This window comes from Pipra filicauda, unplaced genomic scaffold, assembly GCF_003945595.2.
Source record: "Pipra filicauda isolate LSUMZ 115617 unplaced genomic scaffold, ASM394559v2 scaffold217_size2002032_pilon, whole genome shotgun sequence".
Lineage (NCBI taxonomy): Eukaryota > Metazoa > Chordata > Aves > Passeriformes > Pipridae > Pipra > Pipra filicauda.
The window spans coordinates 239-18,684 of record NW_024104329.1 but is presented as its reverse complement, the minus strand read 5'-3'; the positions used below and the strand labels follow the sequence as shown (position 1 = coordinate 18,684).

The window sequence follows — 18,446 nt, the reverse complement described above, 5'->3', positions numbered from 1 at the left end:
CACTTCTCATAAGACTTGTGCTCCAGACCCTTCATCAGCTCTGTTGTCCCTCTGTGGACGTGCTCCAGCACCTCAGTGTCTTCTTTGGAGTGAGCCTTTACTTATATGCTGTTTCTTTTTTTACTTAAAATTGAGGAGAGAGGACAAACCAATATTTTCTATCAAACAGCAAAAGAGGAGAATGGTTTGTACGTGTAAGATCTGGAACCATTTTGAATCAAAGCTGTAATAGTCTTACAGTGTATAATTTGGATAACCTCCTTTGCCTAACAGTTTTCACTGAAGCCCTCAACTCTCATTAAAAGTGTTTTAAATTTTCCCCATCAATAACAGTTTTGGGTTTTAAGGGCCAGTGAAATCTCCTGATGGTTCAGTAGTAACAGTTATGTAGCAAAGCTTTTTTTTTTTAAGATTTTTTTCTCCCCAGATCATTACCAGTGCTAGACAGGGATGTTGTCCACAGACAAGCATTTTAGCTTGATTTAGGGCACTAGATATGTTGGATCTGTTGTCAAACAAACAGGCCACATTAATCTTGGTGCAACAGGAAAAAAAATCAATGTTCTCCAAATGGGAAATGGTGACCCAGTAGGGAACTTAGTGTTATTTTCAGCTTTTTAACAGGTTATTACAAGTAGAAGAGAGTGGTTAAAGGAAGGTTAAACAGTTTTTAAAAGCCACTATCCATTGGTGACTTCTTTTTAATGTCACAACACAAGAAGGGAATGACTGTTTATCTAAAGAAAGTGTGTTGAATGGAAGTAACAGTCCCTTATGGACTATTCAGCCAGTCTTGTTACTGGAGCAATGAATTCCTGTTCTGAGAAGTGAGACCTCTTTGCCTAAGGGTTAGCTTAGTAGAGCAGGCAGTAATTTCTTTTGTATTCCCCACACTCCTTTGGGGCAGAGCCTGCCATCCACAGTGAAATGCAGTTGCCAGAAAGAGCTTGTGCAGGCACTGGGTGGAAGCTGGCTCAGGTGTTCTCAGAGCTGCATGCTCAGTGCTCTGTCCTCAGTGGCATAAGTGGTCATGGCTCCATGAAGCCCAGTTTACCCCAGCTGAGGACAGAGGCACAGATCTAACACAGCCTTTTCTGTGTGCAGAAGGGTAGCAGTGGAATATCAGGCTTTACAGGGAGTAAGTTTGCCTTTAATCCTGAAAAGAGAGGCACCGTTGGTGAAAGTACATTCCTCTGTATTCTGGTTTAACGGGGGGGGTAGGATGAGGCCCAAGGCTTTCTTTTGATTAAGATAGAGAAAATATTCCTCTTTGTGATCTTTATTTGTTTCTATGTTGTGTAATCCTAGGTATGCACACACTTAACATAAACATAGCGTAGAGCCGATGTGTTCCAGATAGGTGTGGTATACTTTAGCAGCAGTGACAATGTATGAATACATGCAGGAGAAGGGCCATGAGGGGATGTGTTTTAAAGCTGCTGAAGCTTTATTAATGCTCTAGATGCCTGTGCAGCCAGCAGCTGAACTGACCTATTCTTCTTTACTCCAAAAGACTTGGGGGCTGTTCTACTCCTTGTGAAAGATATCTAGTGCTCAGAGCAGTGGGGATGGTGTTACACCATTATTTCCAAAAAAATATTGCATTTCTTGGCAGGAAAATATCTTCCTGATGAAGATCACCTTGAAAAGAAAAGCATCCCATATCTTTAAGCTGTATCTGGATATCCTGGCTTCTAAAAATGTTGGGCTCCAAAGCATGCTTTCCCAGTGACCATTTAGCCTTTAACAATCACTAAGTCTGCGTTGTGCTGTAGCTCCTTTGCCTGTAAGATTAAGCTGTCTGAATCCCCCTGAAAAGGCACCCTCTGCTGAAAGACACTGATTCTGAAAGAAGCAATGACTGTTAATTATGTTTCATTTTTTATTAGTCACTATTTTAAAGAAAGGGCACAATGCAGAGCTCCTGCCAAGCTTCCATGTTCAGAATTAGAAACAGCTGTGGCCTTGGATAAATCTGAGACGTGGAAGAGAGTGCCTATGGAGGGGTGAGGTATTACAAGTGTGTGGGGGCCGAGAAGTGTGTGTGCATGTACTTTCCCAAGTAATAGACATGGTGACCTCTGGTTATCACCAGCATCAAAAAAGGGATTGCTCTCTGGTGGTGGCAGCACCTTTCCATCATGCATGCCATCTCAGCAGTAACAGCAGTGGCATGGTTTCAGAGGAGCTCATGAATTATGGGTGATATTTCAGAAGCCAGAGACTAATCACAATGCAGCGCTGGGGAGTATTTCCTCGATAAATGTTAATTTCACAAATCATGTTTGACTTTTAGTTTATGATTTAATTTGTGACAAGGGGCTTTGGTTGAGTAGATTCCTAATGCAACCATGAATCAAATCCTTTTTCCACAGTTTATTTAACACTGAAAATGAGTTTTAAAAAATAATAATAAAAATCTGGTAGCATATGTGTGTTAGCCAAGCAGTCTTTCTCTGTTTGTTTTAGTCGGGTTCTTTTTGCCAAGATGGTTGGAGAGATGGAGAAAGCTATGAGATCTAAGATTTAATGCTCTAAATGCTCTTTATCCAGCATTTTGAGTTATCTTATTTAGTAAGACTGTGGACTATAGATCTAGGAGCATGGGGGAAAACATGGTTGCACTGAGGCTCTCTGTAAGTGTGCTGATATACCACCTCAGATATACATTTTGTTGGCTAAACGAGCAGTATTACTGACAGGTGGGTTATTTTGTGTTTGTTGTACGATGAAGCTGATGGCCTTCAAGCAAGGTTGGGAGTCCACAGTAATAGATAATTTAGAAATAGCCATAGACGATTAATGCCTCCCTCTCTCCCATCATATAATGTTAATAGACAAAACATCCAGGAAGGGGGATCATCCTCCAATTTTAAATATCAAAAATGAGTCAAAGTGGCCTGGTACAGGACATGATCAGTGAGCTACCAAAATTTCTGTGTGTACCAGTCATTTTGAGTAATGAAGTTCAGATAGTCAGGAATTTTAGGGTAATGTAAATCATGGAATCATCACAGAACGGGTTTGTTTGGAAGGGACCTTAAATCATCTAGTTCCAACCTGCCTGCCATGGGCAGGGACACCTTTGATTAGATCAGGTTGCTCAGAGCCCTATCCAACCTGACCTTGGACACTTCCAGGAATGGGGCATGTACTAATGAACTAAGGGACTGAGCAAGTCAGTAACAAAGTTTCTGTGTGTTCTGTAATGCCTGTCATCAGAGGGGACACACTCCTTTGGTCACGCGGTTTCTGCATTGCATATGAACTGTGTGAACCTGGGTGATGGTCCTATTTTCTCTGTGCTGTGTATAGAAAAGGTCTTTCCTGAACTGACCCTACACAGTGTTTGTGTAGCGACTGGAGAGGAAGGTGGAGTTCGTACACTGTTAGCAGCACTACCACTGTGAATGAGCAGGAGATTCTCATTAGCAGACTTGTTGAGGATTAAAGAAGAGGAAACATGCAAAGCCCAGTCCTTCATGAAAGGACTGGCTCGGATGTTTTCTAGGAAGAAATCTTATGCTTTATTCTTAAATCTGTTACATATATTTACTGCATTTCATTTACTGTGTTTTATGCAGTACAGTTAGCTTTTGTTTTGATCATAGAAAAGCAATTGTCCCACTGTTGGAGGAGCTGTTAGCATAGCAAACTAAGTGCTATCGTACAGTCCACAGTAGATGGAACTTGCCGTTCCAGAGGGGATAAAGCTAACTGATACAGTTCTATTGCAGAACCCCCAACAGAGGTGGCATTATCTGTTTTGAACTCATTTGATTAGCTATTTAGTTTAAATTGCCAGGGGGTTGGTGGGGAGCAGAAATAAAATAGAAAAATAACATACTAGGACCACTCCATGTTTTCTTTCGGATGTTTATACTGATATTTCTCTATTGCCTTTCCATCCATGTTTATATATCTATATCTCTATCTAGCTATATATATATCTGTACATTTCTGTTTCTGGGTGCATACAGATATTTGTGTGTAGATTTATACTGATTAATTTCGAAATCTTCACATTTAAGATTTCAAATTTTCAAATTTTTTGGCAGCGTTTATTTTAAATCTCTATCTTGTCCAGCTTGATCAGCATTAAGCAAGAATCTGTTTTGAGAGAAGGAGTGGATGCCAGGCTATTGTTCTCTGAAGTGTGCCATGCATTCATCAGCACCTTCTCCAAGTAGAAGTACCTTTCTCATCATTCAGTAGTACAATGCTATCACTGGGCAAGGGCCCAAGCCTCACTGCAGTGTACACAACACACCACCTCCTGATTACAGAGGTGAAGGTGCATCACAATGAGCCAGATAACAAAATTAAAACGTCCTCCTACCTACACACAACTTAAGTTTCTGGCTTATACAAGATCAGCTGACAGCAGGAGTTGAAGACGTACAACTCTGGTGGTGTCCGCAGAGGCCTTTGTGCTGCCAGTCCTTTCCTGCAGGGTTTTCCTGTAATTCTGTTTATTTTTGTTGAACTAATTGTGAGGTGCCAGAGGATGCAAGAAAGAGGAAAAAAGAGGCACTATGTGTTCTTCTGTAAGTGGTAGGCAAAGACTTTGACATTCAATCAATCTGCAGGGAAACCTATCTAAAGGCAGAATGAGGGTTCAGAAAGTTGGAGTGGAACCAAGGGTCCAGCACTGAAAATAAATTTTGTGGTAGGTATGCTTCTTGGTGGTCAGGCTGTGGGGTGTCAGGTGCTGTGAATACAGGGGAAGAAAACAAAGCAGGATTGGAAGGCAAAATGGCATTCTATCTGAGCCTTCATTAGAACAAAGAGAAATATTAGTAACCAGCTACTTTGACCCCTTGTCTTGTGCTCTTGACATGTTTTAGTACTGTCTGGAACTACAAGCATGTGTAGTCAAAGGAAAGCCAGTCAGCAGTAGGAGTGGAGCCAGCGCATGTGAAGTTTTGAGTTCAGGGTGGGCTGGACAAGGAGCTGGATAGAAGCCAGGAAGGGGAGCAGGTGCTGCAACAAGGGCAGGTGTCAGCATTTGCAGGAGGAATGCCAGCCTGGCTTGCACAGGGGTGGTGGTGATGATTAATGCTGCACCCTATGCAATGCAGTCTTAATAAGCTCTACCCAAAAGCCTGACTTTATCTTCTGCTCACTGCCTGATGGGCTTGGATACCTTCTAGGCCATGATGGCTGGGCTTGGGAGAAAACAGGCCCATGTGACATGAGCAACGGGAGATGGAACTTGAGAATAACAGTGTATTCAAATGCCTAACTTCTCTTTTAGAATTTGGTAGGCAGAGTTATGTGTCTCTGGGCCCTAGTTGTTACAGCAAAGGCCACTTAGCTCTGAAGAAGAAAACTCCAAAGTATACGGTCACTAGCAGAATTGCAGCAGTGACCTGATGGGTGTTGTCTCAGCTCTTCCCGACCTGTGCTGAGGATCCCTTTGGCTAGATCCATTCCATATCATGTGCCAGATAGGATGGCTGCTGCAGTACTTTGGCGTACATGACTACACACCGTGAAGGCGCTACTCAAAACACTTTTCAACCCAAACAAATCAAAGATACAGAATGCAACTGTGTAGTCTTCTACTACCTCTTTTCCCCAAAAGCCACAACCTGTTCATGCCCAAATGTAATGAACAATCAAATATAATCTCCATTCAAACATGGAAACTAGAGTTAAAATTGTCTTTTAGAAAAAAAGAAATATAATGCATGCACATTTTCTTGCAGGCAAGGAAAAAAAAATAAAAAAACATAGAGCTTGTGGCCCAGTGCCAAATTAGGGTTTAAAAATTCATGCCCGCCATAAGAATTTATATAACTTCTGAATAATTTATAGACTGTGCCAATAACAAGGGGCTTAATATCTGATAGAGGTTATTTAATCAATAGAAAACAGTGCAGAGAAAAAGCTGTCAAAGAACTACAGAGCGTGTCAGCCTGGGCTGGGCAACTTTTAACCTCTTCTGTGTTACGCATATGTTCAGTCATATATATTTGTATGGAAGGACATTTTACAAGTAGGGTGGTAGCATGGAAGAGGAATCACCAGGTTTTTTTTCTTCTAGAGGCTTTTCTTTGTCAGTCTGCTATTTCCAATAGATCCCTTGCTGATGCACCAGAGCTTTGAAATGTAGTGAGCTTCTCGGCAGGCGTGGTCATTTTATCGTATGTCTTACCCATAGGCGTCACAAAATGCTAAACTCTTGAGTGCAGAGGAAGCAAACAGGGATTCTGCCGGTGGTTTTTATGTATTTGTGTGTGTGTCTTTCTGTATAACTACATCTGGGTTTTACATCTTGCTGGAGTGCACACCTGAAGTTGTGCATCTTAAAAACTAGCTAGTGCCAAATGAATATCTAATCTAATTCTGGCACAGTAAGAGTTCTAGGACATCACCCAGTGGTGCGTGATGGTACCCAGTGGTACATTCAGACTTATGAAGAAGAACCTACTTGTTTAGGTTTAAGCAAGGTTGTGCATTATATGTAAATGTCACACCATTTAATAAAAAATAAATTATTAACTGGTTCCCCACTACACCCCTAATTGCAAGCACTCATAAATAAACCTTCTCTTGCCTGACCAAAACAAGAAGCTCTGTGAATTGGCTACCGTTTCAAGAGCATCAGAGAATGTTTCTTGGTAGTCTGTCTTTTGTTGTATTTATAATGCTTACCTATAATAGTTTGTGTTTCAACATGAGCTTTCATCTAGAGATCTCTCTCCATTTAACACTTTTATGATAATAAATACGTTTGTATTGCCCCAGAGGACCTAATTGTTGTAGCTGTGAATGTCTTGTAAATTGTCCTGAGAAAACAAGAGCTGCTTACCCACACAGTGATGGGCTGCTTCCGGCAATCCATCTGGCAAGAATTTTAGTATTTAACACCATTTTTGCTAATGGCTAAGAGACAGCTTTTCATTCTTTACAGATCTGGTGTGTGTGTTATTTTGCCAGGAATATCTGGTAGTGCATGGTCCTGGTGTTCTCTGTACCAGTTAGTCTTTCTTTAACAGCATTTTTCCAGGCATTGCTCAGAGCCAGCCCGTTCCTTTAGTTACAGTTCTGATTTGTAGGTAGCATGTAGCTGCCTTGCCTCAGTGAGGGCTCTGTGACTTATTCTTTAAAGCTCCCTAGGGCTTGGGCAAAGGTACCTTTTAACAAGTTGTAGCATAGTCCACCAGGTGGAAAGGAAAAATAATAACAAAAAGTGTCTTTTTTGCTGTTTTAAGTGATGTCTTCATAATAGTGTAGAGCAACAGTACTGCTCATTGAGAAGTCCTTGCTGTGCTGGCACTGGACAAGAATGGGACAAATCCAGCTTACAATCCAAAACACAAATCAGCTGTTTTGAAGGGGAAGTCCAAGCTGCTGTCAAACATCACAGCATAGAACAGTCTTCAGGAAGGAGCTGAAGAAAAACAATGATGTAGCTCTGTCATTAACAGTGATCCTCTTCCAAGTGTCGAGGGAATGTTATGAGAGCACAGAATTGTTTGCCTGCATATTTGAGAAGTGGATGATAGAACTTGGCTTTGAAGGCTGGTCAGGGACAGAACTCAACCACAAAGGCCAAGGAAGAGATTCTAAATTGCTTACAGAAGGGCCTACAAGAAATGAAGGAAGCTAGTTCATGTTAGATGAAGTATAAAAAAAGGAGGATGATGGAGGCATGGAAGGAGTGGTCAAAGTGGCTAAGAAAATGATATTTCTGTGATGGTCTGATATCTATTTTGTATCACCAGAATGTGTTTATCAAAGATATAATGATGAATTAATTCAGATACAAGATATCTAGCTAAAATTAGACATGAAAGTTTATCTATCTGGATGGATAGGAAAAACCTTAGAGGTATAATAAAGAAAACATATAAAAGATACCAGTACAGCCAAGGTATAGAGACCTGAAGAAAAGAAAGCCTGAGTCAAAGTTAACACCCACCCTAAAAGTCTTCTTTACTGTTTTGGTTTCTGAAAGAGTAAATGGAATGAACTAAAAAGAAACAAAAGAGCCTAGGATTATTCTAAACTTGCTTTTATAAACTGCGTGCATATCTCTGATATGATATGTAGTGGGTCATTTGAGGTTAGGAATTCAGAATCTTTCATTGAGGAGGTGGTAATGATGGGATGCAGATGGAGAAATGACAAAGGGAATAGATAGAATGCTGCTGGATGCAATCTCTCTGTTCCTCTCCAATCAACAAAATTATTCTTGTATTTAGTATTCAGCTTCTTTGTTTTTAAAGACCAAAGTCTTGTCTCCTTCAGGCTCTGAAACTTAATCGGAGATTTTTAGTTTCATGTCTTGGCTTGTAGCAGGGACATAAGATACTAATACAAGACGTGGACCTTGGTGTCTTTATGAAAGGAAGCTGTGGCCTGTGAAAATATTTGCGACCTCATAAAGAATATATCTAGTGAGGAAAAGTAATCGAGAATTTATTTTTAGCATGCACTTGGTTTCATATTGAGTGCAGAACCCTGATGTTTTCTGGCTTTTCCAGTGTCGTAGCAAGCAGAGAGGAAATTGGTGGTGGGTACAGCATGGAGTAGAAGGCACAAGGGACCACAGCTGCTAATCTCAGCTCTGATACTGGGCGACTGTAACCCCGGACAAGTCACTTTGCTTCACAGTTCCCTATCAGTAAAGAACAGGAGGTTAATGCTTGTTAATACTTGCTTCTCTCATGTGAAATGCAAGGATTAGAAGAGCTGGTGTGAGTCCAGAGCATCCAACATGTGAGACCTAAGTGCTTTTACAGCATCATTTGTCCTAATATAGGTCCTCTCTGTATTATCCCAGCATGTAGTGTGCATGCCGCCAGCCAGAGGCTGGGTCTTTCCTTTCCTTGAACCTCCTTGCAATGGCTCTTACAGAGTGGGTTTTCGTATGTTTTCACAATGGGAGGACTGATGCTGTCAATCTTACATAGATAGGATTAAAAAAAAAAAAAATAAAAGCTTCATTCACCAATAAGTTGCTTTTCATCTCTAAATGTAATAGGAGAGTAGTTCTGGTTACTGTTCCAGGATTTTTAGAATTTGCTTGCTTGCTTAGAATAAATGGGAAAAGTAGTACTATAGTGAAATGAGAACCTGTCATATCTGGGGAAGATAAAAGGGAAAGAAAACTCGGGAAAATGCTTCTTAGTGTTTTTCACCCCTAGAGGCTACGTGTTATTTACCTTCTCCTAGATCTTCCAAGAGCTGGCATTGGCATACTTCCAATCCTATAGCACTTTGCTAAAGTAAAGGATTTTAGACACTGATGTGAGCTCAGGAGATCTGGATTCTTTTCTGTGCCATGGATTCAGGAAAGATGTAATGTCTGTATGCCTTATTTTCCAGCCTCTGGAATAATGTTCTTTCCCTTGCTTTTTCTGTTTGGCTTTTCAGAGTGTTTATTCTCTTCTTCTGTGGAGTCACTTAGGCACACTCACACATACACAGATGGATACATACAGATATACAGCACTTAGTGGGGTTTGTGTAAGCTGTGCAGTGATAGAACCGGTGCAACACTTGGAAATGTTTAAACCCCTCTTACTGTCCTGTTTGGAAATAACAAGTGTACTACTACTACTGTGCCATGAATTGTGCCAGCAGAACATTGGCTTGCACAGAGATGGAGGCAGGTGCTGAATTATGCCCTTGTTTAATGGAAAATCTCCTAGTTGGGGGCTATCCTAAAAAACCCATGTCATACTAGCGGGAACAGGGTTGGCGGGTGACCAGCTGCAAATCTGAACTCAGGAATCCTAGCTGCAACATAGCCACGTAGTACTTGTGGAGTGATTCCTGCAGCATTTATATCTTGCGCTCATCCACTGGGGAATGTGTTTGTCGTCCTTCTCACTCATGTCACGTTGGGGGCTTTGTCAGATCAGAATACATCGTCGCTGTGCTTCTCTGTGTCCCTCGAGTTGTCATAGGCACAAATCTTTTTCAAATGCTCTCCCCTGTTCATTTCCATTATTATATCTAGTGCTTCTAGGTGGCAAGCAAAAAATGAATAACCTTGTAAATGCTCCCTGTCTTTCAATTTGTTTTATTTTTCATACAACATGTCAGTGCATTTTTGTTGAGTGTTTTTAATAAGATGAAGTTGATGAAAATAAATTGCTTTGCAGTTCCTGCTGTGGGTGACAGAAATGCTGGGTCTGTAATTTTCCAAAACTGCACATTTGAAAGCAGTGTGGAGGGTGTTCTATATGCCTGTAACTGCAATCATCTTTGTAATATACGTCCCAGAAAAGGAAAGCAGCTAGCAATTTGAATTTTGGGGGCAAGATGCACTGCTGGTATCCAGCTTCTGCTGGGCACAGTGAGAGAGGGAGCTGTCAAGAGGAATCTTAGGATTGATTCTGTGCCAGGCTTGAGTCTGCCATATTGGATAGTTAGCCACATCTGTCTCTAATGTGAGACAGAGAATGAATTATATAGCAAACCCTCTTATCAGATTGTCTCCTAGCCAAGGCTTAGACAGCAAGGACTGGGACTTGACCATGTGGATACCCCAGTGCCTCTGGTTACTGCATATCAGCTTTCTTCTGAGCATTTCAATGACTTACTCAAAAAATGTAATGTGAATACACAGTGATCTCCAAGTTACCAAGGTGTACTCAGTAAACAGTCTAGTAACTACTCATCTGTCTTTGAGAGAAAATAAGCCAGATATTCCAAATGTGATTTTCAAGTTAAGATTTTTCTTTTTTTACTCATTTTAATGAAAGGGGGAAAATTCAGTATTACCATATTTCTTGTAAATGTTTCTATTTTGATAAAATTGCAGAAAATAAAAAATTCCCTGAAGTTTATAATTTCATTTTGTTGTCCACTTTTTGTGCTTTTTTAGTACATATTTAACTGGAAGACAGTATTAATGTCTGTCTTACTGCAGACTTTGCTTTATTTCTGTAAGTCAGGGAAGTGCTTTCTCCATATATTAGGTGAGAACTGACACATGGAAGTTGCTCAGGAGCTGATGATTAACCAGGAGCTCAGGTTCCACTTTTGCAACTTCAAGGCTAATACCATTATCATTAAGGCAGTTTTACTTTCCTCAGAACTGCTTTTAGTCCTTCTTCTGTCCTATATTTTTGGAAGCATTGAAAACAGTAATAATTAAGACTCCAAATTGATAACAGTCTTCTTCACTTTCCATTTCAAATTCAGAAATTTCCTTGGAGGTTATGCTGCTTGAGGTACAGAAAAGACAGTATTCTGGATTAATTATTTTTCATTGTCCACTCAAATTTGAAGAAGTGAATTAATGCTGGTAGTAAAACTATCCTACTGTAAAGCAGGATTGATGGATCATAGTGCACGTACAGTTCAGCCTGGTCTGCTGTGCTGTTGGGAGGCAGGGACTGAGCAGTACATTCAAAACTTGGAAAAATAACTAATTCTTGTTTGCAAGTTTTCTGGTGATGTCTTGCAAACAAATTGCCAAAGGTGCGAATCCACTGTTCACCTGTACCTTGATGCTTTACACTGATGTTTATACTTGTTATTTCAGATTCTGGGTAAATTATCTCACTCTGTAATTTCTTCATTCTGTATTAAAATAGCATGTGCGAAGCAAAAAAAGCAAGGAGATGCTAGGCCCCAAAATCATAATGGAGATGGAAAAAGTTTATGGAGATTTCAAGCAATCCTCTTTCTTAGTCCATATTATATCTGGTTTGTTTTTAAGTGGTTCTGTTGATGGCGTTCCTGCCACTTTCCTGGAAAACTGTTTCATTCCCACTATTCGGCAACATTTCCAGAGATTTATACTGTTTTCCTCTGCTTGGCTGCCTTTCATTTCCCCAAGTTACAACAAGATGGTCCACCTATGGCAAGTTCTTTCCTTGCAGAAGGTTTTACTTTTTGCTCTATGACTACCAGGAGTGCAATATGAGGCCTGGAATTTCCTCTATCGCTCTTAGGCCCCCTTCGTGCCGTGTTTAGTCACTCAGTGTCACATTTTTCACATGTGAGTTGCAAGGACAGGAAGCTACTCCAGCAAATAACTGGTGTTCAGCAGCAAAATCTGAATCTTTTATGTAGGCTACACACATGTTGGGGTTTTTTTTTCCATAATTTACATGGTTCACCTTTTTTTTAATTTGCTCTAATTTGTTGACATCTGTCTGATTCTTTCTGAGTGAAGCTTTGCTACAGCTGTTTTATGAAAGAACTGTCAGCTTGGTTAAAGGACCTGAGGCTTCCTGGTACACGGTCTTACTCCACTGTAACTTGAAGAGCTGCTGTGGAACCTTATTCCTGATTATTCTCTTCTTCCCCTCCGGTCTTTTGAGTAACTTTCTGCTTCTTGATTCTCTCTCACTATGATATTAGATGCTGAATCCAACAGTGTCAGGTCTGAAGTTTGCAGGACCCCTGTTAAAAATACTAATCGCTCCTGATTTTAAAATTCTGATTCTCCTCCGCTGTTATTTCTGGAAGTGTTCTCCTTGACCACTATGTAGAAGCGTTGATCTCCTTGACCATAAATGGAAGTGTTTGTGTACAACTGCGTGACTGTGAAGGGGTTGATATGATCACGTACTTAGAAAATCCTGGCTTTATTATTTTCTAGGTATTTGGTGCTAGAACATGTGTCAGGTGGGGAGCTCTTCGACTATCTCGTAAAAAAGGGAAGACTGACACCAAAAGAAGCCAGGAAGTTCTTCCGACAAATCATCTCTGCTTTAGACTTCTGCCATAGTCATTCAATATGGTGAGTACAGCCATTTCCACAGGAGTTACCTGTTACATAAAGCACATAATAAAGGGATCTTACCTTGATATTTTTACTTTCTGATAAATTACTGATGTTGTAAAGCTCTAAAAGCATTGGGTAAAATAATGATGTATTTTTTAATTCTTGACCATCTATGAGACAATGTACCAGTCACAGATGGACTTGTCATGGAGAAGATTGTCTGTCATTTTTCACTGGAGGAGAATTCGTTCACAGGTAATGCTTTAAACAGAAAAACCAAAACTACCAAAGAAAAACAGTTTCATTTCCATAATTTTTGGGGCACTTACTAATAATTAAGATTATATACACTATATCAAAATGAATCCCTGAAGAAACCTGGGACAATTGCAAATACAGCAAAGTCATTTTACGGCTTCCTTCATTTTTTGAAAACCTGCTGGCTTTTGGCAACCTTCACTGAGTCCCTTCTGGGCATTTGAGTCACCATTGCCTTTAATTTCCTTTCCAGTAGGGAAGAATTTTCTTATACTTTCTAATTCCATCATATTATTTAACCATCGGGTGTGGTTTAACCTGTGATATCAGGTGGTGTTTTAAATTGGACCGATTTCTCCTTCATCTCCAGCAAGTTTAGGTAATTTAAATTATACTGAAATCAAGTTGTTGTAATCAGTCTGAGCACAAGAGTTTCTGTATAGCTGCTGACCCATAACTGCCTGTTCCTTGCTCTCATAAATGCATCTCCTTGCATTTAGATTGGCTGAGGGAGAACATCTACATTATGTCTGCGTGACTGCTTCTCCATAGCCACAGCCAGCCATAGATCCCCAACTCCAGGAGGCCAAGGGCCACAGATAGATATTGCAGTAGCTGGATTTGCATAATCACTGTGTGGTTACTTCTCAGCAGCCTTACAGGGATTTTCTGTACCCCCAGTTCTGTGCTGAAAACTCACAAACCAGATGGCCCCAGCATAAAAGGCTACAGCAAAAATGGATGCTTAAATATTTAACTTGCTTTTTTAGCCCTCCCCCATCATCTCTGACTCATTTCAACAGGAAATAGTAATCAGAAAGAAAGCATATTTCTAAATGGAAAGAAGAGCCTTTCTTGAGGATATATTGAGAAAAGTGTACTGTTAGCAGAAGAGACAGTTCAAAGGTGGTAGATCTGGGTGAGATGGTCCTGAGGACAATGTCTACCTGGTACAGTCAGGGTTACAATAGTCAGAGAAATTCCCAAAAAGGCCAAGAGCAGGTTGCATGCCCTAACTAGAAGATCTAAGTTTACTCTGTTGGCAGAGATGTCTGATCAGTTCTATTCTATGAATTCCACAATTTTTCCTCCCCACTAATCAACTGCACTGAGTGATCCTGACCATTTTAGAACCAGCATACAACCTTGGTAGGTTGCAGAGCTGTTATTTTTTATGTACACTGGGCAGTGTAACCACTGCTGGATTGCATACGTACATGTTTCTGTTTCCTAGTTGGCTTAATACTTAGAAATCCAATCCAAGAAGACTCGAAAATGTTTAAGTACAACTGAAGAGAAATTATTTACTCTTCCAAATGAATATTCTGGAGAAATCTGAATCTCCATTGGGATAGTTTGTACTAAAAAATGCATATATGCACATACATGCTAGTCCTTTGGGCTTATGATGGATACCTCTTGATCTGGGAGACTTTAATAAACTGAGTGAGGATCATGGTGAGTCTCATGTCAGACAGACAGGCAAGCATCTCTGCAGGTTTAACAATATGTGAAATCTTCAAGGCAGAGTGCCTTTCTCTCTTGAGGAATCCATTTTCCTCTGTTAAGCATATTGGATTGTGGGCAGTAGTCTTGCTAATAAGTAAATCCCCTGTCTCCTTGCTAACTCCCACTTGACTAGCATCTAGTTCTGAATAAGTTAGCAGTAAATCATAAGCTCTCCCTCCAGGTCACTCTGAGACTCGTGTGGTCTGTGTTATATTAGATTCTGTGTTGTATTCTAGGCAGTTATCAGAAAATCAGAGCATGCATAAATACGTATGTGTGCATGCGTGTGAGTATAAAAGTTAATGTGCTTTCCTAAGCAATGAAGCCTGACCTTGTCCTGTCATGGGGCAGTGAAATGACAAATCATCTCATCAGCCAGGTTATCCAGTTATGACCACGTTGAAAAATGAAGGCTTCTGCTTTGGTTAATGACTAAATGTGTGTGCTTCTGACATACTGGCAGAATAGATTGATGGTCTGCTATCCCCAGCCCCATATCATTGTCCCATCTTCTTCCTGTACCTCCCAAAACACTCTGAAATACCTGTGGCTTACTTTCACAGGAGTATGTAACCACAGTCAGCATTCACTGCTCAAAATGCATTGACACACCAGGATTCCCGAATCAAAGATTCAGGAAGGATTCCCCAATCCTCCCATCAGTAAAAGGCTTTTGCTGCTCCTGTGTGGAGAGATAGCCTCTGTCTGAGAGGTGTTTTCAAACAAGCAGCTGAGAAAAGGAAGTCTGTTTGTGTGTTGTTTTAAAAATGTATGTGCTTTCTGTTCTTGTTCTATTTACTGGAAACAATGGGGGAATATTTGATGTACCTCACTCTGTGGTGCAGTCACCTATGGGGTTTTTATGATATAGGTTGTCCACGGGAGAATGCTTATAGATAACCCACTGTAGGGTCCTCTGAGGACTTCTGTGTGTACATAGCACTGTGCCAGGCTAGGGACCCACAGGCAACCGTGCAGCAAACTGAGCACCATGCAGAGGTATCTCGTGGGATCCTGTGTTACCTTGCTGCTTTGCCTGAGCTGGCAAGCCAAGCAGTTAGCTCAGTGATGCAGCATTATTGCTTCTACTTCAGCTCTCCCTCTGTGCTTGCTCTGAGGGCTCTGCGCTGCGCTGCAGTGCCTGGAGCAGACGCACTCGGCAGCGGTGCGAGAAATGGCAGAGGAACTTGAGGTTCCTCAGACATCAGTTTAAGACCATCCAAGCCTGGGAAGTTTTCTTTGGACAGAGGTGATGATGATTGTTTTTTTTCCTAAGCTGCCATTCACCTAATACTGGGTGTCCACTTTCCTGAATTCAGGGCCTTTAAGATACCTCTGCTGGGTGCCCCAAATCAATAGTCCCTTTTGAATGTCCTGCCTCCCTACTGTGGGAGAGCTCTAGGCTAATTCAGTGCCGACTGTATTTTCTGTCGGAAAGAATGTGGGAGCACGTATTGGGGTAGGTCACAAATCCTTGGTTTCCTCGGGAAGAGCCTCTTTGATGTCGGTGTTGGGGATGCTGCAGCGGCAGCCGCGGGTGGGAGCGGAGGGAGGGCTGGCGGGAGCCGCATTGGCTGGGCGTGACATCACCGGCGGGAGCGGGGATTGGCGCCGCGCATCCTCCCGGCCCTGGGCTCCGGCTTTGGTCGGGCTCATATTCGGTGTCTGCATCTCACAAGCTGACAAATAAAAATATGATTACAGAAAATGCCCCGTGGCAAACCTTATTATGGCTTCAGAGGTAACAGATAATGCCAATTACTGCGCAGGGCAGTGGTGACATTGAGAGGAAATCCCCTGCGGTAATGAGCAGTGAGATGATTATTTCATTTTATTTTTATTTTGGTTGCGTTTCATTTTGTGGTTTTGGTTTTTTTCCCTGAGCATACACAAGAGGGGTTAAGGCAGGTTCTTTATGAATATTGATAAATGACAATTATGAGGGCCCTTTCTCCTTTCATTGCCTGGGGCTGTGCTTGTTCGAGCACACACAAGGAAGGCTCTTGCTGAAGTGTGTCTATGTGTGCATGCGTAGGCATGGGGGTGTGTGACTTAAAGGGCTGAGGCAATGAATAAGAGCTTTGTTTGACTTTGTCTTGTGTTCTTCCCCTCAGTGCAGAGGGGGAAAGGCTCCTCATAAAATAACACATTCACAGCAGTAGTGCCAAAATCTCTGGTATATTCCTGCAGGCAGAAGCTGCAGAGCACTGTCAGTAAGGAAAGCATCCTTTTAGGGACAAATCTGGGGTGTCTCTGAGAAGCGGAGAAAGCTGAAGAATGCCAGGTGCCATGTTCTGTCAGATAGTGCCACCCTCCTCATGACTCCTGCTCTGCCTTACTTCATAAGGAGCCTGCTGTGGTGTTCTGCAGGGAGGTTCTGTCAAATGCTGAATACTGCAGCAGTTGGACACTTTGAAATCATGACTCAAGGCCTCCAAATGTGAAATTGGTCTAGAAATTGTGGAATTTAATAAGGTTGGTTGCTGTTTTGGATTTTTTTCTGGTCCTTGAGTCTTTAGGTTTTCAAGTTCTCTTTCAGGCTATCAGAAGTGAGAAGGGTACGTTTTTCCCCTGTTGAGAGCTGATATTCACCAATCATTACCTGAATCCAGGAGTTTCAGATCTGTGATCAAGAGTCACAGTAAAACAGTGAGGAATTTTCAGATAACCCTTGTACAGGAAACCGGAGAAAACCCATCAAGTGTAGCAGCTGCAGTGCCAAAGGCAAAGTTACCAGCTCAGCTGAAGTCAGAGAACATGTATTTTTGTAAGTTTACTTCTTTATATAAGCCACTGGAGACTCAAAAATAGCATAGTCTTATTGTAAGCATAGCCAGGTAAGATTCTCTGGCAAGTACAGCAGTAGTGATCAGACCTGACCAGTTGTTCTGGCTTTGAAATGCATGACTATATGTTTTGAGGAGAGGTTGGTAGGGAGAAACAATACATTTTAATTGATTAATGAAAATAATTGTTAAAAAAGCAAGCAAATGTTTTATGCATACAAATCCTTCCCCAGGATTCCTGATATGTTTATAGATGTTGTCCCTTTTCCTAGCTATAGTTATATTTACTTGCTCTGCAGAATTTTGTGAAAACTTAATAAATTTGAGCATAGCAACCATGGCTGTAAACAAAGATTCTTCTGTAGGTAGATACAAGTTACGTGTTTGGATCTGATTTGCAGAAGCAGGAGAAAATAAGATTAAAGGCTTTTTCTGTTCATGAAATTTAAAATAATGCTTCTCATACTATTAACTGTTACTGATAAATTATCTGCATCACATCAGGCACTTTAAGAGGCATAGTGCAGAACAATTATTCTGTGGTCTGGCCCTACTGGGAGTTTGGGGTCAGTAAGAAAAGCATTTGCGAAGTAACCACCAATTTGATTAGTACAAATGACCTGCAACTACTCCAATTAAGAGGTTTCTTGGGTTAGAAATCTGTGACCTACAATGAGTTGTCATAGAAACCAATATGAACATTTCAGCTCAAAAATCACTTCAAAATAATGGCTTAGTTCATCATCTTATACCAGGTGGCATAGCTCCTCTGAATCCAAAATCTAAAGTCTGTCCCTACACTAAAATTCTTCTGCCAGCCCTGGGTGACAGTCAGACTGTTTTACTTCTGTTTTTTATGTATACTGCAGTTGCTTCAGTACAGATATTCAGTACAGGGATATTCCCAGAGCAGGAGGATGGACTAGAATGGCAACAGAGGGAACTGTGGGAACTGTCTGAATAGCATCTCTGGCAGTAACTAGAAAGCAGGCATGACCAGTGTGTAAGTGGGAAGCTGGAACATGTTAATGCATATATGTGCCTTTCATTTTCTATGCACCATCTCCAAGAATGGTGCATTTCCATGGGACAATTTTTTCAGAGCTCTCTCTGTATCTATCTTATGCTGCAAGGAAATTGTAAAGCCTTTGTTGTGTCTTATAAAAGGGGGATGTTGCAAAGAGTCTGACAGT

The 18,446-nt window shown here is 41.1% G+C and overlaps 1 protein-coding gene across 1 annotated transcript in view; it reads left to right on the top strand.

The window, feature by feature from the left end:
- LOC120323234 (serine/threonine-protein kinase BRSK2-like) overlaps positions 1-12,715 on the top strand; it is a gene marked incomplete at its 3' end in the record, with an annotated part of 220,329 nt that extends 207,614 nt beyond the window's left edge. Inside the window, exon 4 of the mRNA XM_039381195.1 lies at positions 12,575-12,715. Coding sequence (XP_039237129.1) covers positions 12,575-12,715 — 141 coding nt within the window. The remainder of the gene's footprint in view (positions 1-12,574) is intronic.
- Between the last annotated feature and the right edge of the window lie 5,731 nt (positions 12,716-18,446).